This window comes from Corvus cornix, chromosome 17 (assembly GCF_000738735.6).
Source record: "Corvus cornix cornix isolate S_Up_H32 chromosome 17, ASM73873v5, whole genome shotgun sequence".
Taxonomy (NCBI): Eukaryota; Metazoa; Chordata; class Aves; order Passeriformes; family Corvidae; genus Corvus; species Corvus cornix.
Window position 1 is genome coordinate 6,081,971 of NC_046346.1, and position 23,364 is coordinate 6,105,334.

A 23,364-nucleotide genomic window follows, 5' to 3' on the forward strand; every position below is an offset into this window, starting at 1 on the left:
GTGATTTCTGCTGTAGGCTCCTGCCTGCACTACTGAGGCAGTGAGGTGCCTGCTCCAGCCCCAGCTGGCTGCTGTGCTCTGGAGAACAGAACTGGAGTCTGTTTCTTTATTAGAGACATGCTGCCAGAAGCCAGAGAGTTCACATCTGACTCAGAACTTCCCCAAAGTTTGAGGACATACAGATCATCTCTCCAACCCCCATCTCAAATCCACATCCAGTGCAGTCTGGATCATGTCCCAGAAAGTCAAGTTTTTTGGGAAATCTCTTAACTCAGACTTAAACTAAGAACCAATGAGCATCTCTCCAGATTGGCCCACTCAGCAGCCACTGGTTTCTGATGGGTGTATAACACTAACAGGAGACAGGACCATGATTACTCTGCTACATTTGCCCTTTCTGTGCTCTTACCTTTGAGTAGGTTTTTCCGCCCTTCAGCTCCTATATTGGGAGACAAAATAAACAGGAAAAGCAGCTATTATATGTGCTGGGGCAACAGGGGGAAAGTCATTACTCAGTCCTGGAATCTGCTCTCAGGATTCACAAGCCTCTCTCTCAAGGGTTACCACCACCTTGGTCGCTCCCACCCTCCATCAAGGACTCTTCCTGGAGACGGAGGCTCTGTTCCTGCATGTCCTGTCTCAAACAATCTTTCCTTCTCACCACAGTCCAATGCAATTTTTCTTGCTGCCAAAAAGCAGCCAGTAATCCATTGCCAATACACTACTGGTGGTACTACCTGCCAGAAGCAAAGCTGGATGCTCACCTTACGGACAGACACTCGGCAGATGCAGGGGTCCAGGAGTCCTGTGGCAGGGTTGGCACTCATTTTACACACAAATGTAAATTTCTTTTTCCAGCGGACACAGTTTTCCTGAACTTCCTCTCTATGAGAATGGAAAAAAAAAAAAAAGAAAAAAAAAATCAAATACAGGTACAAAGCCAAATCAAGATCAGCTATTAAGTAAAGATCCTCTGCAACAGCTTGGTTCACCTGAAACTGCACCACACAAAGGTGTTAGCATCAAGCTTTTCACCAGTCAATACAGGTAACCTGTAACCCAGGTTACAGAAATACTAATCATCTCATCAACGGAATTTGCCTTTAAAACTCTCACAAGCTCTCTGACATTTCCTGCTCAGCTGGTTTAGCTCATTCACCATCCGGCCTGGATGGAGCAAATCTCCATACCCAAACTGGGCTGAAGGTTCACAAGCTTATCTCCCTCCAGCGTGTCTGTTTGTACAGCCCCTGCACAGCAAATATGCTGCGTGCCCTGGATGGCCTGTCCTTCCCTGCTTCTCAGGCTGGGACTAAGCCAGTGACGATGGCCAGCTCGAAGGAGGACAAAAACCATGTGGTAACGCTTGAGGTGCAGGCAGACAGGGCCACACCAAGCAAACACTGCGCTTCAAATCCTGCAGGGGTTCAGCCAGGGAAGAGGTGGTTTTGCTTGCACAGCTTCTAAGCAGACCATCCTGATCTCCAGGGCGAGTGGAGAAGGAGGAAGAGAAGAAGCCTTCCTGAGCACAGGAATCACTTCAGGTACAGCTCTGGCTTCCACACAGCCCTCAGGGGACGCTGGATTTCACCTTTCCAAGGAGGCTGGTTCAAAGGAGCCTGGAAACAAGGTGTGTGGGTCCTTCCATGGGGCTCTGGTTTCCTACTGAGCCTCTGCAGGACCTGATCCATTTATGGCTCAGAGCTTGGCCCTCAGCCAGTTCAGTTCTCAGAGTAATGAGGCCAGGGGGAGGAAAGGAAGGCACTGCTGACAGCTGTGAGCAAGCAAGTTTGACTCTTATCTCTCCTCCTAGCACAGGACAAAGGGGCAAGGGCAGCTGATAAACTGTTTGCTTTAGCAGGGAAAGGGAGGCTTCCCACCATCTGACCCAGGCATGGTGTAAGCCAGATGGATTGGTGGCAAAGGGGACAATGATCAGCCTTGGTAGTGTCTCAGCTCCTGGGAAGGAAGGGGAAGAAGCTGTAGCTCACATTGCCATTAGGGCAATCTTGAGGTGAGCCCAATGGGACAGATCCAGGGACTCGATCCTAAGCCAGGAGGTCCCTGCTAGTCCTCCAAGACATTCTGTGGGACCAAATGTATGAGCCAAGGCAGACACAGAGAACAGAAAAGGAGTACTTGACAAACAACTGAAACCTGTAATCCTCTGTAATGCAGATAAAGGCTGATCATCCCTGTTTAAAACAAGAGAAAACAGAAGGCAACAATTCCTTCAAGGTAGAGAACTTAAAGCCCTTCCAGACAGAACTCAGGCTCACTACTGAAGGCAGTAAAAAGTGAGACATCTAAGTGCCAAAATTACCTTTGAATCTGGGATTATTAATTCAAGATGAGATCTGGTTCTCATTACTCCACTCAACTCACCCCAGCTCTCTCAGACAGGAGAAGAAACACATCCAGAGGGATTAAAAAGGTTTTACCTATAATAAAATATTCGCCATGCCTGACAAATTAGGCATGTGGCATTTCAAATATGCCTTAAACCTGACTCAATAATAGGCATCTTAAATGACGTAAAGGAAGGAAAGACTCAAGATACAGATTAGAAAAGGTATGCAACAGAATGGAAAACCACCTATTAACGCGTGCTTCAGGAAGACAAGGCAGGTACAGGGGGATGCAGGAAACACTGAATATTTTAGCAGCATTAGTCATCTTGAAAAGGAACTGCTATTTTCTAGAAAGCAAGGCTAATGCTAAAGCTACTACCGACACCAGAACTCCAAGTGGATGCTAGAAGGCAGCTACAAGTGAAAGATGTTCAATCAGACAGCAGCACACTGGTGCACACCTTGTTCCCAGCCCTGGTAAGAGCTCTAACTCCTGCCAGACGAGAGCATTCATGGGACTAAGCTCCAGCTCCCAGATCTCAGAGCACATGCTCAACTCCCACAGCTGCAGGATCATCAGTAGGATCACGGGCTGCACCAGTATGAGAGTTTCCTTACTCAGGAGTTCTTGCTTGTTTTACAATGCAGCCATGATTAAGCATCTGGTGGATGCTGCTAAGTCCAGTGAAGGCTAATTACTTCAAATCGTGGTAAAAAGTACTGATTAGCAATAAAGAGCTCCATAGCTAATTTGCCTTTAGCGTAAGCTCCTTTAACAGACATTCTACTTCTTATTAAGGATGTACATTGGCTTTCCAGAACTGCTGTAGATACTACACAGTGCAAGAGATTAGGAAAAGGATTTGGGGGTGTTATGCTACCCACAGCACTGTAATAATGAACCTGAGCTGCAGGTGCACACATAGCATGGGGTTTTTATGTCTTTGGAACAGTCTGCACAGGGCAAGAAGGAGTTGATAAGACAAAATCCAGAGCTGCTTTCCAGTCACAAGTTTCAGTCATTCAATAATGAATTTCAACCTTTTTTTTTTTTTTTTTTTTTTTTAACTTTTAAGTGTGAGGCCTGGGTCTGTATCATTAGGCAAGCAAGCAACAGCTCTATTGTTTCAAACTGAACTCTAAAAAATTAGTTCCACATTTCCAAAAGATGGCAAGTGGAGAAGCAATGGGCTTTGCCTATCCACCTCCCTTCAAGCTATCGTTCGGCTGGTAATTAGAGAACACTAAAATAGGGACAAAAAGAAGGAGAACTCAGATGATGAGCGGTTTTGTATTTAGCCCTGGAATATTCTCTAATGTACAATTAGGAACCATCATACAGAAACAAAAAAACACCCAAGAAGCATGATGAGGGCTGCACCGAGAGGCGTTTTCTTCCATCCTAATCACAAGGCAACTAAAAGTAAAGCAGAAACGAACAGCTTAAAACCAGAAGTGTCTAATTTTAAGTTTTACTCTGTATTTGGAGAGCCAGAAATAGTTCAGACCAATGCCAGGTCTAGATGCCAATTCAATGGGTCTTCAGAAATTTTATTTTAAAAAAGCTGTCTGTATTATTTTGCAAAAAGACTCCCAGAAGGTTGAATCCCTGCCAAGCTAAGCTTTGCCCTCTTCTGACTTCAGACTTATTCAAAGCTGTGTAATTACTCTTTCCAGACCTAAATATACCTCCTCAGAATAAACCAGTGGAATCCTGTGTCAGCTTTTGTGAAAAGTGGAATTTTGGAAAGAGCTTCCTGAGTTCTTTTAATCCTGGAGCTGCTCATCCACCTCCAGCTTGAGGAACAGTTTTCTGCATTCCTCATCTACCATCCTACCCCTCGAGAGAAGATTTACCAGAAAAAAGAGCAGCTGGAAGATGCTTCACCATAGCATGGTGAGAATTCAAGTAATAGGAACGATGCACAGCAGGGACCCACTGCTTTACCTGTTTTTGGAGAGGCAGCAGTGAACTCAAGGAAGCCTCCAAAGCCACTTTGGGTTCAGATCTCACACACAGCTCTGGAGACAGGCAGAAAAACACACAACAAACAGACCTTAAAGAAGAGAGGTTTCCCAACCGTGATTTTAGTGCCATGGACAGACTAGCACTGTTACAGAAAGCCACAGGGCTCACTCTGAATTCAACTTGGTAAAGCAAACACTTCTAGAAAAAGGCCACGTATACAACCCATGCTACCTTGGGCTACTGTGAACCTCTTTCCCACATGAAAACCCAGCTAATGAAACACTAGAGCAGAGATTAAAACTTCTATTTACAGACTCAGAGCTGAGTTGTGGGTATCAACCTTCCAACACACCACCTGCTGAAACACTTTTTGCCTTGCTGAAGCATTTAGAAAAGCAGATGTTTCAATCTTACTTTATGGCAGTTGTCACACATAAGACAGTGTGTCATAAAAAGGTCACAGCCTTACTGGAAGGGCTGCAGCAAGAAAAAATAGTTTTTAATATCAAATGTTTCAGCAGAGCAGTGTGTCTCAGTCTGATGTTTCATGTGCAGGGACAAACGCAGGAAAACCTCAGGCTCAGTGGGACAGTATAGAGATAAGCACACACGAAGAGCTTCTTATTCAGATTTACTCCTGCTTGTTACACAGAGGGGAAGGGTAAGCTTTCCTATTTCTGATGCTCAGTCCACATGCTCACTGTTCCCCCTCTGAGATGTGGATCTGTGTCAGAGCCTTCAAGCAGAACTAATCCCCCTTGCAGCAGACCTAGTCCTCTGCACCCTCCTCCCTGGTTCACCACTGCAGCAGGAACAGCAGCACCTTATCTGTTAAGGCACAGGAGAGATAAAACCATTTTAAAGAGGCTGCCAAGCCAACTCCCAGCTCAGATACTTTTAAGTGCAATGAAAAACAGCCCTTCAAGGGGCCCTGACACCCACCAGCAGTGGGTCTTTTGAGGAGTAAGGGAACACAATCCCTGCAACGCAGGTACAATCCCCTCAATCACAGAGAGGGATAAAGAAACAAAAAATCACATTATTTCAGCAGATTGCACCTGAAAGGAATCTTCTACATCATTTCTTTACACAGCTCTGCTTTCATCTGCAGAGACACTGTTAAAACATTTTCATCTAATCCCCAGCACTTCCAAAGGCTGAATTAGAGCAGAATCACTGACATTCCCTTAGCTTGGCAAAGCCTGGAACAATCCTGCATTTTGCTCCAGAGAAGACAGTTACTATTTTAACCAGGTTTTCCAGTGCAAAGCTGTAGGAGAGACCTTTGGTAAGGGCAAGGAAAAATTCCTGAAAAGCCTGTTTTGAAACTGACTTTCTAAGATGCTCAGGAACCAGTATTCACACCCCAGTGTTCACAGCACACCAAAATATATCCTATCCTACTAACACAGCAGGTCCTGCTACAAACAATGCCTAATCACTGCCTGTAAAACACAGGCATTACAAAAGTGGGTGAACATACATATGCAATACAAAGCAAGTCCTCATTTAGCCATTAGCTGGTTTAGATTTACAATCCAGAACCTGCAGGTATCTTCAAATAATGGGCTTAGGACAGGGCACTTCACTGCATTATACACACTATTAAAGAAAAATGCAGCTCTGAGGCTTTGCCATCCAGATGCCTGGCAAGGAAAAGGAGAGAAATCCACAGTGAGCAGGATGCACTGTGGGCAGACAGCACAGGAACAGGTCACATCAATAAAGCTTAGGGCTGCCATGATCCGTTTTATGTTGTTGTCAAGCTCATGGAGGCCAAACACAGGTAGGAAAGCAAAAGCAAACACAATGCAGCAATAGGTGCTGGGAAACTCAGTGGAAACATATCCCAGGAATGAGAAGTGACCCACCATATCCTTTGGGGGACATCATACAGAATCATAAAAACTAGCTGGATACACAATGCATGAAATCCTAGTTTAACCTAGAGGTGGACATATGCTTTGTAAGTTTACACAGAGGGGTTTTGCTCAGGTCTTCCCTGAGCAAAAGCACTGCAAGGGCTGCAGGGAACTCCCAACAATAAAGTTACTCTGCTGTGTCTGAGCTTACATCACTGGCCAGAACAACTGCCAACCCAAGGAGCTGGACGTCTCCCTCTGCAAACAACCCCGTATTCTCCAGCTGACAAGTGCTAGTTGTTGTTCAGTAGACATGAGCAGTTATGATGGAAAAATGGCTCAGAGACAGATGATGCAGACTGTGTTACTGAGAGAACTAAGCAAGCTTTTGTCACTTGAAACAAGTCTTATTTGGATGTTTTACTGCAAGTGTTTTAAACAAGGGTTCAGCAGTAAGGTCACTGCATCTACCACCTACTCGCAAAATTAACTTCTGAACTCCCAGAAAACCCATTCCAAGGGCCCATGGTGAAGAAGGACACCTACCCACACCTCCCTTGTGGCACCATTTTACACCTGTTTAGTTCTTCATTTGCACCAGAGCAGTGATATGTAAAGGCTCTCAAAATGCTAAACGTGTACGCCAATGCTTTTAGAATGAAGCAATTGCACAACCCAGCATTTTTCAGGGGGAACAAGGCAAGCTCCAAAACTTTTGTAGGGCTTCACCTGCTGTCTCAGTTCTACCTCACAGCCAGAGACAGACATACATCCACTTCTGCTGTTCACTGGCAGCTGGGGAGGTGGGGAAGAGTGAACGGGAAAGGAAGAGTAGGGGAAAGTCAGCTCAGGAAATCAGATTCCACTTACGCTGTTAAGAGCACAGGCTGCTTAATCTCTACTTGACTGGACATGAGACAAATACAGGAAAAAGGATTAATGGCAAATGTACAGGAAAAAAACCAAAAAGCTAATGGAAGAAACCTCAGTCACAACTGAGAAACCAAGGTAACGAACAGTCAAGGAGGCTTCACTGGGGGACAGGGGATGATGATGACAGCACCAAGTATGTGAAAGGCAGCTGAGGAAAGAACTGGAGCAAAAACAATGAGGTGAGCGTGAAATAAAAACAAGATTCAAAGAATGATTTAGAAATCATCCTTAGGACTAAACTGGTATCTAGCAGGCAAGGTATTGACTTTTTATGGCTTTAACCTTATTTCCAGAAGAAGCCTATTTCTGTAAAGCACAGCTTTGGAACTGTGTGTTACAGTTCCCTCCAAGGCAGTGATCAATCTTGATAAAGGTCCACCAGTACAAGCCAGGGAGTGATAATCCCTCCTGGAGAACAGGGGTGGAAGTCAGTCAATCATCAGAACAAAACCTTCCAGCATAAGCATTCCTAGTTGGGTATTAACAGTTTCTCTGCAAGTAATTCAGTCACGTCTGGACTCCAGTCACATGAACCCAGACATGTCTTTTGTAAGCGACAGACATGAAATGCTGCACCTCATGCACTATGTCCCATAGGCAAGAGCTTCCCGGTGCAGTGCAGCCCATGTGCTCCAGATCACTGCACTGGGTAGCCAGGCTCTCCAGTACATTCAGGGCTTCTCAAACCATTGGGGGTTATTCCAGAAGAAATATTTCCAACCATTCCTTGTACCTAAATCTTAAAACTATAAAGCTCCTCCTAACATGAACTATGTTAAAAATACTATGAGAAACGAAACAATGGAGGTTATTAAAAAAAATCACATGCAGCTGGTGACCAAGTGCTACAGGAGAACCTGCATAAGGGAACAAAAATTGTGCCAAATGGAGAAAGTAAGTCACAGAAAAAAGACCCTTTAGAACTTAAGCTAAAGAACAAGTCAGATGAGTTTTGGAAGGGTAAGCAAGGGTGGAGCAGGGAGAAGGCATGAGGAAATAATTCTAACAGACTTGGCTGCAAGCAGCAAGGGATGGGTACGTGGCACTTTAAAGATGGGACATGCCTGGCAGAGCCACTGTGCTTTAAGGTATTTGTAATTTACATTCTGTCATCTTGAAGCAAAGAAGAAAAGCTGGACATCAGGAAAACAAATCCAAGAAGGGAGTGTAACAGTAAATGCTGTGCAATACAGCTATTGTTACACACTGTGCTGAAGGCAGACCAACCCAAAGCAACACATATCCAAGGACTTCTTGCCACATCTACAGAGCACAAGCTCTTTTTGGTCTGAGGCCAGGGATGTGTGCCAGCAGCAAAAACATCACAAGCAAAGAACCACCAAACTCTTAAGCGTAAAGAAAGGAATAACTGGATAGATGACTCGGTTACTAAAACACAAGTTGGTAATAACGTGCATATTAAATGCTGAAAGACGCATTTGCTTTTTTTGAACTCTCATCATGCACTGAGTCACCACACCAACTCCTACTTCCATTGTTCCGACAGACTATGTCGGAGCTGGGTTAGCCAAGAATGAGCCATGTGCCACGCTGCCAAGCCCACCACCAGTGCTTTCCTCCCGTAAGTAAATCCACAAGGATTTAATTTGTTTAAAAAAAAACAGAGCGGGTCTGCCCTGCAGATTGCACTTGAGTCTGCCCAGGCCAGCCATCAGCTCCCACACTCAGGCTGTTGTATGTCAGTGGTCCCTTCTCCAGCCTGGCTCACATGTATTGTTCCTCTTGCTTTGTGCTGCAGAAAACTGGGCTACCTTGCAGTTCACACCCAGCATGCTCTGAAGAACTTGTCTAACTCTGGGCCTAAATACCTCTTAGGTCTAATGGTCCACAACTACAACCACTGAACAATCAAATGTGCATAAAACAGGCATGAGGGCAACTTAACTAAGTTCCCTCTTATGAACTCTAACCTGTACTTCCTGTCCAGGTTAGACTTGTTAGTTAGTTAGCCAGCTAGACTTACAGAGGGATGAAAAAACCCAAGCTGAGAGAATTCCCTGTTACTGGGGGATGGAAGGCACAGAAGGAGGGGTGTTCAGGCTCATTACCAACAACTGCACAGTAAACCCCACAAAAGTTAAAACAGGGTGAAAAAAATCCCAACTCTTCCAGGGCCTGTTGGCCCTTTAGACAAATCACAATTCAAACTTCCCCTGTGGTTCTAACAGATCGAGGATCTAAAGCTTCAGAAGGTCCCAAACACTTCAAAAAAACTCTAAGGTTTGCTCTGTACAGATGCTTACAAGATTAAGGTAGAAGAATACACTAAATTTTCGAGTCAATACATGTTTCTGTATCACACCATGGCTTTTCTCAAAAGACTTTTCACTTCTGGTAGACCACAGACGTAAAATGAAGACTCGCCGACTATCCATTGCTGGTGTATTTATAAACTTTCTTCATCCCCTAAGTGTTAGCTGTCATTCTGAGCGATTCCAGATTTGCCTTTTGCTGACTAAACTTAAACTCCCAGTGAAGAAAGACAGCAACATGAACTCCACCAAGGAGAACTCTTATAATGTGCCTACCTCACAGGGCACAAGACATGGCTATAACTCTGCATTGCAAGAAAGCTAGCTTTGAACACAAGATGCTCTTATGAAGAAAAAGCTACTTATAAAAAAAAAAAAGCTACCTTTCAATACCAAAGAAATCAACACTTGCCCCCCACGATGAGAAAAGCCCAGACATGCATGGGTCAACTCAACAGTCCAAGCCTTTGCTGGATAGTAAATCCGGCAAATGAAAACTCAGAAGGGCATCAACACAAGACTAGGAACATCATCACTAACACAAGTGATGTGCAGAGACAAATGTTTTTGCCTCTAAGGCAGATTTAGGGCATGTGAAGACATACTGATGCCAGAATAGTTAAGAGACTTTTTTTGCCAATATCAACCCTGTTTCAACCAGAAGAGTTTGCCAATGTAGCTGTACCAGAGAAGTCTTTATAGTGCAAATTAACCTGCACATGAGGCCAAGTTCATTTCTGGAATAATTTCATTAATATCGTATGATGTAACATCACTGCAATTTGGCTCGAACATGCTGAAGAGTCTTTCAGTAAATAAGCTGCCTGAAGTCAACCCTGGTGGCTAAAAGTAGGTTTAGTTACCCAAGAGGTAACACCCAACCATGCTCAGACGTGTTTCCCTATGAGTCACTTCTGTAAAGTACATATTTACTCAAAACAAATACAATAGCCCAGGAGAAGGCCCTTTATATGTTAACAGCAGCTTTTTCATTCCAGGATCAACACAGGTGTTTTATGATAGCTCCTTTATGGAGGCACCATTCCACACTACAAACCAAGTCACTGGTTTTACAGACAAGGTCCAAACACGTTCTCCTCTCCATGAACCTCTGCCCCTTCCATCAATATCTATCACTGCTGTTTATCAGCAAAAAGGCCACTCAGCAGGAGAGGTCTGCAAATTACAAGAGGCTGCTGAGCAAAGCTTGTTGACCCCTGACTCATCACTGTACTAGTGGTGATGGGCTGGGACTCCTAAATCTGCCTCTCCCAGCTCTCCTTTCTCTTCTGCCCCAGTTTCAGTGTCAGACCTGGTGATATGTTGGAGTGACAGTGCCAGCAAGACAGGAGAAAAAACAGTCTGAGACACAGCAGTTAGAGCTGATTTTGCTTCTCTGGAGCCACAGCTGCAGACAAACACAATTCTCTAAGAACAACCAATACCTCATGGTGCCACTTGTCCTAACGAGAGAAAGGTAATTTCATAAATTATGTATTGTTTAAAACCAGAATATGGGAGAGCTCTGCGCTTAGTGGCAGCAGCCAGTGCTGGTTAAGTCCTTGGGAGATGTCAGCACAGGATCCCACTGCAGGAGCAGGTTTCTGAGGATCAGAGAGGCTTTACCTCCCCTGTGACTGTCACCACAAGCTGTATTCAGACACGCTCCCTTGATTCTCCCCTGCTGAGAGCAAATGACATTGGAGATGTACTGCATCACTCTAGAGGGAAAACAACATGCAGGTTTGTTTTGAAAGAACAGATGCACTTGCACTTACAGCAGGAAAAGTCATTGCTATAAACCTACATCAGAAATGGACCTTAGAGAGCACAGGAGCCACAGTATGATCAGTTACTCCCTATACAGCACAAAAACAGTGTTCAACAAAGCAGAAAGGCAGCAAATGACAGAAACAGTTGCAGGAAATATACTCCTCCACAGCACAGTTTCCCTTGCAGCAAAAGGTACTGCAGGCTACTGAAGGTACAAAATGAGCAGCACCGCACTTGAAAGAATTTGACATTTATGTAGATGCAATAGCCTGGTGTTACCAGAACAGGCCACTGACAGAAGCCAGGGAAAGCTTTCCTACAGAGAGGTTACTGTATAATTAATCTGTAACACAGGCAAGCAGACTACCTCTGCTCAGCCCTTAATGCTTAGTCTGGAAGCAGGATGCTGCTCTAGCTGGGGCTGACTGGTTACAGCAAGGCTGCCTAAGTGCGAATGGTATTGCTCCATTTCGGAGCAACGGAGCATTAACAGCTCTGGAAAAATTGCTGAATTATAAATATCTTACATGCCTCCCTCATATTCTCTGACATGTAGGCACAGCCTAAGAGAGATGGGAAGAACAGGAACTAGCAGGAGAGATAAACATGATGGAAACACAACCAAACTGGAAACCCTCTCCTCAACCTACACAGATGCAAACAAAAACCCACTGAACACCATGATGCCACACCCAACCTCACCTTTGCTGTTTCAAGCATGGATAAAGCCTCAAAGTCTGATACAACGCCAGGTTAAAAAAAAAAAAAAAAATTCTCTATGCCAGGGTTTTTTCCAGACAAGTGTTTCCTTCTTCCTCTCCTGGCCATTTGCATTTTTATTTCAATGAGCAGTATTGTCCCTTAAAGACTGGAAACAAAAGTGACCGGACAGAGAACAAGACAGCTGGAAAACATTGTCAGGGTTCACTCTGGCCTCCCCATTTTGTACTTCTCACACTCCCAACTTGCAGTTCAGGAGAAATGGAAACTCCATTGGCAGGCAGGAGCACAGGTAGGCAAGCACTGACCAGTCCTTCATGTGGCAGCTGGCTGAGTGAGTCTCTGTTGATCATTAACCCAATAGCTATTAGTGAAACATCTTGTCACAGTCATTTCATATGAAGTTTTATTCTGGAAGCAAAATGGAGGTATGTGACAACCCCAAATTGAAACCCTAAGGCCACATCCGTTTCACAGGATTTTCTATTACAGGTTCCTTCATCTGCTTGTTCATTGCAAAGCCAGGCTGGAGCATAGTGCTTGGTAATTTTTGACAGGCACTAAACAAACCTTACACTTTGTTTTCTACATTTGGTACACTGAATGGCAAGAAATGGGGATTTGCCTCACTGAGGGAAACATGCAGCTCTAGAAAGCTCCAAAATAAGCTTTAGTTGCTTATTTCAGAGATCACATTCCAGGGTAGTTACCAACCACATGACCTTTGTAGGTCTCTAAAGCTGCATCACTAATTAGTGCTGCAGCTTTCTAGCCCTTCCAGGACAGTAAATCCACATATTCTCTTCCTTCCTCCCATGTAAGCCCTCACAGTGCTTTCAGGCTGAACGGACAGAGTTCATTTCTTATTTAAAATCAGGCATACAGCAGTAAAGGTATTTTTAGCTTCATCCCATCTCCTACTACAACGTGGACCTCCTTCAAGGCCTCCTCTCACCAATAAAGTAGGATAAATCCAGCCAAACGAAAGGCATAATCCTGCTCTCTTGCCAGCTCAGCTACTCGCTATCTGCAGGGAGTGTGGCTGCTATATACAGAACATACTGTCTCTTCCACACTTACCTCCTCCCAAACCTTTAGCCTCCATGTGCTTCCTCTTCATTTTCTTCCTCATCCCCATAACTCCACCCCAGTTCCTCATCTTGGCCTTATCCACTGAGCTACAAGGGCGACCCTTGAGAAGCACATGACAACGACATCCACGACAATCAGTGATTTCCAATTGTGCACAACAATTCCCTTTCTTGCTCATCAGATTAAAAATACACCAAACAAGAAGGCTGTTCATGCAGTGAACACAGGCACAACTGTTTGTCTAGTGGGAAGTGCCTTTCAAACCCAGGCACTAAAATGAGATGCCGAGTCCCACTGTATGGTACCAGAGGGATCGTGATGCCAAGTCCGGAGTTACAACAGCAACGTGCATCGTGTCTCCCAGCAAGTGCACTTGGCACAAAATGAATAAACTGCAAGGGGGAAAAAAAAAAAGTCTCTCATCCTGCAGGGCAAGCAGCTGGTACTGGGGTGGGCTGAAACATCCTGAAATAACACCTGAAATGATCACCTTTACAGCACGGATTACTGACATGAGGTCACAGGACACTACAGAAGAAACATGCAGATCCAAATGTTGGTCCAGGGAACTCCTAAAGGCTTCTGGTTATTACACAGTAACCCACAGCTATGAAATGATTCCTGACCCATTTCAGAGCAGGCTGCAAGCACAGTGCAGAGCTGGCAGCCCACAGAGGATGTAGAACATATCCTGTTTGAAGAAGGAAGGTCACACACAGAGCCACATCCGCGTGTCGTTGCACGGATGAGGCCTCACAGAGCTACACACAGGTGGATGCTGCAGAGCTCACCATCCCACAGTGCCAGGCCTTACAAATGTGAGCTTACACATTTGCCCCGAAGTGAGGGAGGTTTCTGATCTGAGTGAGACACTGGGCTCTTTCCTGAAACACTACCAGATTTAGTTTCCTGCAATAAAATAATAATAAGAAATAAATCTGTACCTGCCTCATTGATCTAGAAACTGGTACCAGAACAACTTGCCACTAGCAATTTATGGCCTATTAAAATTCCAGCCACTGTGCAGAGAGACCACAGGCTGCTGAAGGCATACATGAATTACTCAGAAATTCAGCTACAAAGCTAGAGTCAACACTGATGGCAGCTCAAGAGCACAAAGAATAAAGAGACTGGAAGCCCTTTAAGTTTTTCCCTGTATTTCAGAAATAAATACATGTCTTAAAGGAGCAGGGCCACTCTTACCTACCTTCCCTGATTCTCAGCCAGAGCTGATGGTATTGTCACCCTGCAAATCAAGTGGGCCACAGAGCCCTGGTTTCCCAGTAGAACATTAATTTTCAATGAGTAATTTTTTTGAGCCAAGGGCTGCTTAAGTCACACAGATAAGGCTGTTGCTAAGAGTCAGCTGTCAAAGCAATGCCAGCTCAGAATCGGCGATGAGGGGGAAGTTTGAAAGCCGCCTGTATCTGAACATATTTACTGATGCTGTACACACAGCATATTGGTTACAGCGCTTTAGATTGCAGCTTCTGGTCAGCAGAGCAGCCTCTGCCTGAGCCACAGCACGCAGGACAGAGCCAGGGCATGAACAGAGACTGCTCTTTACTCAACAGGATACAGACCGTGTGGCAGGAAGGTTTTAATGTAATTCTTGTGACAGGCTTCAACACAGTGACCGGAAGATGCAAGCACGGCACAAAGCAAATCAACCCACTCCAAAGCATCTGTCAGACCCTGCAGGTGTAGCAGCCAGAGCCCAGAAAAGGTGAGAGAAGTGCTTTGCAAACTCAAAGCACAACTTAAGATGGTTTGTGCCAGGGACCTTGTGGTGCTCCATCACTTCTGCAATTTTTCCAACACTCTCAACTTGCCAGAGGCTAAACCTCATCCACTGCTTCTGCTCTCACAACTTGCACCTACATTCAGCTGCATTCCTGGAATGAACCCCCTTTCTCTCATCTTTGCTGTCTAGTTTCTCTGTATTTGTTTCAGAATGCAAGGCGGTGTAGGTACTATGCTTTAATATTATCTTGAAATAGGTCATATTTTATTGTAAATCACTTCTAGGGGCTGCATTCAAATCACTTCTCCATTAACACCCCCAGCCTATTCCTGAGGCTCTGCCAGAAAGGAAGGATGTTACATGTGAAGCTGCTCTGGAACATGAAAACTCAGTCTATTGATCTGTGTAATAAGAATATTTGTACATGTAGGGAAGGTCTGCATTTCCAGGCACATTCGCAACAAAAGTACTTTCAAAATACGTTATCACACCACATGCTCTAGCAGAGGATAGTCAAGCATATACTGTCCTAAAATACGGAACTGGGAGAATGTTTTAAAGCCACAACCAAGTTCCTTACTCTACTAAACTGTGACGATCCCACTGGAATCAAGAGGCAGCACTAAGCAAGTGATCCCCTTTTCACTACAGCCAGTTTTCTTCCCTCTTGGGGATACTAGAAGAAACTATTTAGTTACCTAACCTTTGTTTTAAGGCAGACAGTAGTCAAGATTCAGATCTCAACCAGGCTGAACCAGTCTTTCAGTCTCTGATGAAACAAACAGCTAACGATTTTCCAGTCCAAAAAAGCTAAATGTGGTTAACTTAATTACCCGAAGGATCCTGTAGTGCCAGGCACAATGACTATTTATGTAAAGTGAAGTAGTTGATTTCTAACTCCCACTACCAAGAGCTGCATTCTGGAGGTGGCACAACTTACACCTTCCTTCACAAAACATTTTGAATCACCAGCCCTGCATTAGCAGGGCAATGCTTCCCTCCTTTATTTACATCCCACAGAAGTGAAAAAGTTCTGTTTATCACTAAGGCATAACGATGCTTGTTATCCCACCAGCTGCCAAAAGTAAGTCAGGTCATTTGTGCTTACACGACGATGACAGAGCCACACGTACACAAAAGCTGACCTCAGTCCACAGAGAGCTGTCAGTATGAGGTGCCTTCCCAAGTATCAGTGTTTCCTTGGTTTTCTGGATGCAGCTTTACACCTCCAAAAAATAAATAAAATATGCAATGCAGGAAGTGGCCTTCCATAACTGACTCAAAAATTGCAAGGCTAAGAACATTGTGGGTTCAGGCTGCAGCACTGACATACTTGGAGGTCAGACCACCCCAACAGGGTCAGCCCTTCCCAGATCGAGCCCACATGCAAACAGGGCTGGGCTGCAGGAGACAAGCTACATTCATTGTTTCAAACTGCTGCTAGGAGTGCCAGGATCAGAAAACCAAGCTGAAATGCTGCATTTGCTTGGAAAAGCATGGTCCCAAATGAAATACAGTGTGAGGTGCCTTCAGAAGACAATGAGGAAGGTGGGAAATGCCCTCAAAGCTGCTCAACTCATACAAAACAGTCTTTCCTCTAGAGTCAGACAGGGGCTTTCAGAGTACAATCCCTTCATTCAAATCCAGAAATATCAGAGTGAAACTGTTGGCAGGCTAACAGAACAATGTAGGATGAGGTGTCAGGAGTCTGTGGATAACACCTGGCTTTCCACTTCCTTCACGGTGTGCTCACTGCCAACACAGAGCCAGAAATCACTCAGAGCCGAGGCAAAGAGCATCTGGCTGTCACTCAACATGAACTGTAAGCAGAGAGGGGGAATTTGAGTCTTCCTCTTCTGGGATACCCAAAGATGTACATGCACTTACTACATCAGCCTGTAGCTTTAGGCACTCATTTGGATATCCAGGCTCCTGCCTGCGCTGATCCATGGATGGGGTACCTCCCAACTAAATTATTGTCTCATCTCTCTAGGAAGAAAGCGGCACAACCCCCCAGAAAGCTTCAAACTGTACAAACAGTACAAAATGTAGCTGCCCACCTGCTCCACAAAAATGGTTGCCATGAATACATCCATAAGTCTCTGTGCCTGCTATTTTTAAAGATACTTGGGAGGCAACTGAATTCACTGGTGGTTGTGCTATTTAAGTATCTGGATTAATAATATTCAAGGAATATACTGGTACTTCTCTGTGGTGGAATACAGCACCTGCCTGGCTTACACCTGGCTCAGATGCCTTTTCAGATGCCCAACTTCTGTAATCCAACAGCAAAGTGATAAACCCAGAGCACCGTAAAGTGAAACCCGTGAGTTTTATCTCAGAAGCCCCACCACAGCCTAAGGAAACTTTACAAAGGGACAGGAAAGGACAAGCAAAAGGATATTTACAGCTGAAACTTTAGTCATTAAAATACTTATAGCTTAATGCAAGGTCTCTTTCCACAGGAAGAGTGGAAACAGAGTACCTGCCTGCAAGAAAATAACAATAAAAAAACCTCAAACACACCAGAAAACCCAGGAGAGGAAGATCCCCGAAGCTGAATGTGCTGACAGGACCTGAACCTTTTCCAGACATCCTTGAATGCCTAAGAGCATTTAGTCTTAATGCATTTCAGACAGGTTCCCCTCCAGCCAAAAGTGTGAGCAGTCTGGGAAGGGGGTTCCAGCCCAATGTGTGTCCCACCAGACCCAGGGCACCAGGCTGTGGCAGCTACGTACGTGTAACCCAGGCTAAGCTGGACTTGGGACAGGCTGACAGGAGCCAGCAGTACAGGCTGCTGCTTCTGCCTTGCCCACAGGTCAAATGACCTTGGTGCCACCTGACAACTCATAGGGTATATCATATTCCCACCTCCTGCCACAGACATGCATGAGGTGTCAAGTAAGCTTATTGTAAATAACCTGAAAAATTTGTCTCTGGAGGTTCTTATATAACACTCCTCTTTCCACACTACAACTACAAAAACCGATTTAGTGTTTCCTGTGAAGAGTTCCTATACCTACTTCTAAGCTCAGTTTACAGACTCTAGGTGACATGGGACACATTATTCAGATCAGTTCTCTGAAAACTCATGGTCATGAAGAGCTACAGCTCAGCTTGATCACAGCCACAGACCTCCAAATGGCCCAGATCACAGAAACCCAAATTGACTGCAGAGTGAACACCAGATTTTGTACATAAGCAGCTCACAAGAGATTACCTGCCAGACATTACAGCCTCAAACCCAATCAGTTTTGGAAGTGGTTGATTTCAGAGAAACAATCACAGACTCTAAATAACTTACAGATTTTTAACACAACACATATAGAGTATCTCCTTCCCTTTAATCTTTCCCAGTAAATATCAAAAAGGTGATAGAAATGAAGAGAGGAGCACAGAGCAAAGGCAAGGCATGACCTGGGAGCCTCTCCACACAGTAACTCTTCTGGAAATTCATCCCTCCTGAAGTTTCTCTAACTGCAACAGGGAAAAATATTTGGAAAAGGTCAAATGATTCAATACCACTGAGACCCATAACTTTTCAAGCAGGAACAGGTTTCCATGTGCTTTCAGTTAGAGCACAGACAGGCTGGGGGAAAGGTGGCAAACCCCCCAGCCCACTTCTCCTTTGCTCGTTTGGAGAGCTGTGTATGTGTTTGGTTCGAATTACAGTTGATTTTGCTGCTGGAACGCATCTGCAACGCTGAGCAAACTGCTGAACTCCAGCCAGCTCAGAAAACAACCCACACGGCTGGCAGCACTAGCAAATCCCAGGGACGTCTCCTAGAAGCTGCTTTCAGGGACGACAAGGAGAGGGAGATGGACATTTCTCTGCACAGGCTTTTCCCGAGACACCCTTCTGTGCCACTTAATCTATTATGACTCCAGGAAGCAGAAGGGTTAATTTCTTTCCAAGTTCACATACTGTTTGAATTCCTTAGATAAGCTACTTCCACCAAACCCAAGGATCTAGCCTCAGGGGAGAACATTGTGAGGAAAAGCTCTTTTGATAGATTTTCTTCAAAAGAGAAATTAATTCAAAGTCCATTTTTGGAGGTGTTCCATGCCCACACCAACTTCTACCGACTTCAGATGAGGTTGTATTGTGCCTCTGGAAAAAAACCCCAAGCTTTGAGCACTGCCCTACCATTTCTGTTTGCAAGACAGAAATGCTTTATGCTTGCCCAATAAAATCTTCTCTCCTGAAATGAGAAAGCTCGCATACAGCACCACAAAGAGGAAAACCAGACTAAACCAGGCTTTAGCCCTGGGATAAAGCAGTTAACAGCTAGCACAAACTAATCCTGTACCTTTAAAACTGAGCAGTCACTCAGGAAAGCAAAAAAACAAGTTTTGAAAGCCACTGAAGGCTTCCTTCACATCTTGAGGCAGAAAGCAAGTCTGGGCTGTTACGGAATTCGTGTTTGCATACTGTAGGTGATAATCTGTGTACATAGTTGGAAACAAAGCAAGTTTTTATTAGCAATTAGTAACAAGAGTGGGAACAGACCTGCCTGAAGGAGTGAAGAGAAATGCCAACACAGGATGGCAGAACCTTGTAAGACGTGTAGCAGAATGATCCCAATATGACATAGAAAACACTGCTGCTCTGAAGTGGGAAATGCAATGGCATCAGTTCATCAGAGATAAACTGGGTCTTTAACACTGACAGCTTTGACTCCAGGCAGCAGTTTTCCCTTGCACAGCAATTTGCAATGCAAAACAAACTACTTCCACCCTTAGCAAGAAGAGAAATCCGGTGTCAAAGAGGGAAAGCAAAGTTGGGAAGGGTTGATTTGTTACATACAGTTTTCTACAGAGTTCAGTTTCCAGTAAGGCATGAAGGCAACACAGAACAGGGTTTGAAACAGTGTGTAAGATATTGCGCAAGGAGGGGAGGGAAAGAGAAGAGAGGATTTAATCCCCTTTCAGGGGAGTGACCTCCCGCTCCCTCCCCTCATCTCCGAAAAATTAAATCCAGCTCGGATCAGCCAACACCACCCAGGTTCAGAGTTCTCCAGCTATGTACTTCCCCTGCTCCGGAGAATGATATGGCATATGGGGCCCTACAACAGAACTATTAAAATCTCATCAAGGGGTAAGCAAGTGGTGGCCATATGCTAAACCACTCAAGGGAAGAATAACCAGGGGAAGAAGCACAGCCAGGCAGAAAGTCTGCAGGCAGGGTCTTACCTGGTAGATAAACTAGCAAAGTCTCCTCCATCTAGCAACCTGATTTTGCAGAACAGAACCCCATTGACAAAGGGGACGGCAGTCAGCTCTTCTAGAGTGAAACTTGTCTGAAACTTGAATTTCTTCTTCTTCATCAGGAAAGCCATGGGCAAATTCAGCTTGGAAAGCTCAGGAATTCCAAACAAGATCAGGGAGAAGCAGCTCACAGCACACACAGACAAGCAGAAGAAGGGCAGTCGTCCCGGGAGCACAAGCAGGGAGTAAATTCCAGTTCAGTTACAACGACAGCCCAGCTTCAAACGCACAATTCTCTTCTCTTTGGTGGTGGGATCTGGCTGTGGGATCATTGCCACGGCAGGCTTCAGGTGAGCAGGAAGAGGTCAGATTAAATCTCTGCAACATCTCCAAGGGAAAAGGGAGGGAGGGAAGATGGGTCTCAGCTCCAGACCAGCAGGAGCTGTCCCATATAGAGGCTGCAGTGCTCTGTCTTCAGCACAACCCCTCCTGAAAGTATCTCTTGTCAGAAGTCATCTCGAGTCCCTGGAGAAGCCTTAAGTCTGTGGGCAGTACACTCAGACAGCATCCAGTCTCTATCTCTTGTACAACTCTTCGATACAGGTCTTTGGGTCAGCCTTTGGGAGGGAAATGAGTAAGTTAGTTCCAGCCAGTCTTGGACTCCTCCTCCTGCTCTAAAACCTGTTTGGATGCGTAATATTCAGTCCAGACTCATTCCAGTTTGAAGAGGTATGGCCCCAATTAGCCCAGCCCCAACACCCTCTTTCCCCTTTTTGCCTAGGGCAAGCTTCACTGTTGTCATCCCCCTTGTAATTTCTGTTTTGCAAAGCAGCTCATAAAAATTTGTTCTATTTTCAGCCATCATCTTTAGAAGCAGTTCACCCAGCAAGATCATTCTAACGTGTAGTCTAACAAGAGGAAGGAAAAGCCTTCTCAAGAAATGAAAAATATGTTTCTTTCCTGTATTTCCAACCAGCCCTAAGTGTTAGCACCTGCATCTTACAAATAGAGAAAGCAGCAGAGAGGGAAAAAAACAAGCAGCCTGCTCCAGATTACACAGCATAACAACCGAATCAGGTCATCTGGCTGTCCAATCGCCAGGCCCACCGGGAATGCTGCCTTCCCCCGGCACCGGGTCTGCACAGAGCTGCGCCCTGCACAGCTCAGATCTGGGGCTGGACACAGCAATTTCGTTACACTTTTACACAACACCTAAACCGGGGAGGCAGAAGCTGATTAACATCTCACAGGGACAAGGTTATGAACACCGGGCAGTAAACAATCCTCACTGATTCTAAGAGCTGCCTGCGTGGGCGGGTGGGTGATTAAAGACCCTCTCCCGCCCGGTGGCTGCGGGAGAACCGACCTGGCTCTGCCCGGGCACCTCCACAGGGGTTCCGCTGTCCTGAAGACACCTCGGAGCAGAGAGGGGGGAGATGGGTCAGTGCTCCACACCACCAGCCCACTCCACGAGCAGTACCTGCCTCTGCGCCCAGCTGCTGCCAGGTCTCAGCCTTGGCTGCTGTGAGGTCACAGCCTGTCCCCTGGCACTCCGGGGTCATGCACTGAACCGTATTCAGGACCCAGCTCTCTGTCTGAGCCATGCACTGAGCTGTGTCCAGGTCCCAGCTCTCTGTGTGAGCTGTGCCCAGGTCTTAGCCCACCTCCTGGCCCTCTGAACCCCGCAGTGCCCTGCAGCCCAGCCCCAGGGGCCAAGCACCGGGCCATGCTCGGGCCGCAGCCCAGCTCCGGCCCCACAGCCCGTGCACCGAGCTGCAGCCCGGGCTCAGCCCCCTCCCAGCCGGTGCACTGAGCTGCAGCCCGATCTTACGCCACTCCCGGCCTCCCATCACCAGCTGCCTTACGGGAGGTCTCAGCCCGCTTCCCAGCGCCCTCCACTGACCTGCGGCACGGTCCCGGCCCGCTGCCTCTCCCCAACACGGCCGCCTCTGCCCGCACTACGCCAACTGCGGCCGCTACGCCGATAGCGCAGGCAGCGCACGGGCAGAGCGACACCGCCGCGCTTCGGGAATACCGACAGCACGTAACCCCCGCCCTCCTCCCCGAGACGGGAGAACGCGAGCGGCGCCGTCCGATTGGACAGCAGCAAGGAGGCGGGCTGAGCAGTGCGAGGCAGCGATTGGTTGCTCCGGCACGGGGCGGGGAGGGAGTGCGAGGATTGGAGGGGAGGGCTGTCAGTTCGGACAAGCCCCGCCCCCTGCCTGAGGGGGTGGGCGGGAAGCGGGCTCTTCGGTGTCCCCACAGCGGGAATTGGACCGCGGGGCTTCCCGCCCCACAGGATGTCTTGGAGCCCCTCTTCAGGCTGAGCAGCCCCCAGCTGGCACGGGAGCTGAGGGGATGGCAGGGGCCTGCGGTTGGGGTGTCTCCCTGCCTGGGCCGAGGTGATGGCAGGGGCATCGCTGACATGGGACATGTGGAGCTCCTGGAGTGGGTCCAGCGGAGGGCAGTGAGGATGACTGGGGAACTGGAGCATCTCTGTTATTAGGAAAGGCTGAGGAAGATGGGCCTATTTAGCCTCGAGAAGAGATGACTGAGAGGGGACCTCATTAATGTGTATAAATACCTAAAGTGGGATGCTAAGAGGATGAAGCCAGGCTCAGCTCAGTGGTGCCAACCACAAGGACAACAGGCAATAGGCAGAAAGCAATGCCCAGGAAGTTTTACCTGAACATAAGGAAGCACTTCTTTCCTGTGCAGTGATTGCTCACTGGCCCAGAGAGGTTGTGGAGTCTCCCTCACTGGAGATATTCCAGAACCATCTGGATACAATCCTGTGCCATGTGCTCTGGGATGACCCAGCTTGAGCAGGAAGATGGGACCGGATGACCCTCTGTGGACCCTTCCAACTCAACCCATTCTGTGGTTCGGTGACAGATGTGGTCTCTGTGTCCTCCTGACAGCTAGGAACCCTTCCCCTGGCTTATCCCAGTGCCCAAGCAGCTTCTGGTGACATCCCTCTCATCAGTGTGTACCATGAGCTGCAGGCACATGGTTCCTCAGGCTACTCAGCCGTGTAGCCATCCTGTCCCCACAGGATACCACAGAGTGGCTGTGGGTCAGGCCAGCAGTGCCTGGGCTGCCTGGGAGCAGGAGGGAGGCCCTGGCACCACTGAGCCCTGGGGGCAGCTCGAGGCAGGGCCTAGAGCTGGAATCTCACCCTCCACATGTGAGATGTGGCAACCAGTTGGGCACATCTCTTCATCGAAATGGCTCCGTGTTATTATGTGCTGCTGCTGTGTCCAGTGCTGCGGCTGGGATCCCTGGTTAGGCTGGATTCCATCCTTTAAGGGCAAGCAGAACAAAATGTCTCTCCTTGTCCTGAAGGAGCCTGCAATCATCAACGTGATTTGCCTAGTTTTTAAATTTAGGGATTTGCCCAAGAGCCTCTGTGGCTGAGAAGTTGATGCTCATACGGGAG

At 46.5% G+C, this 23,364-nt stretch overlaps 1 protein-coding gene across 2 annotated transcripts in view; it reads right to left on the minus strand.

The window, feature by feature from the left end:
* FAM102A (family with sequence similarity 102 member A) overlaps positions 1–21,855 on the minus strand; it is a 37,495-nt gene extending 15,640 nt beyond the window's left edge. Inside the window, exons 1-4 of one of the 2 annotated variants that reach the window (XM_039561523.1) lie at positions 21,829–21,855; positions 19,911–20,542; positions 765–885; positions 410–439 (exon numbers count right to left, since the gene is read on the minus strand). In XM_039561523.1, coding sequence (XP_039417457.1) covers positions 410–439; positions 765–885; positions 19,911–20,056 — 297 coding nt within the window. In that variant the 5' untranslated portion in view covers positions 20,057–20,542; positions 21,829–21,855. Of the gene's footprint in view, positions 1–409; positions 440–764; positions 886–1,591; positions 1,612–19,910; positions 20,543–21,828 lie in introns of those variants that run through there. The other variant, XM_019284964.3, reaches the window with a different exon arrangement.
* Positions 21,856–23,364: the final 1,509 nt, after the last annotated feature.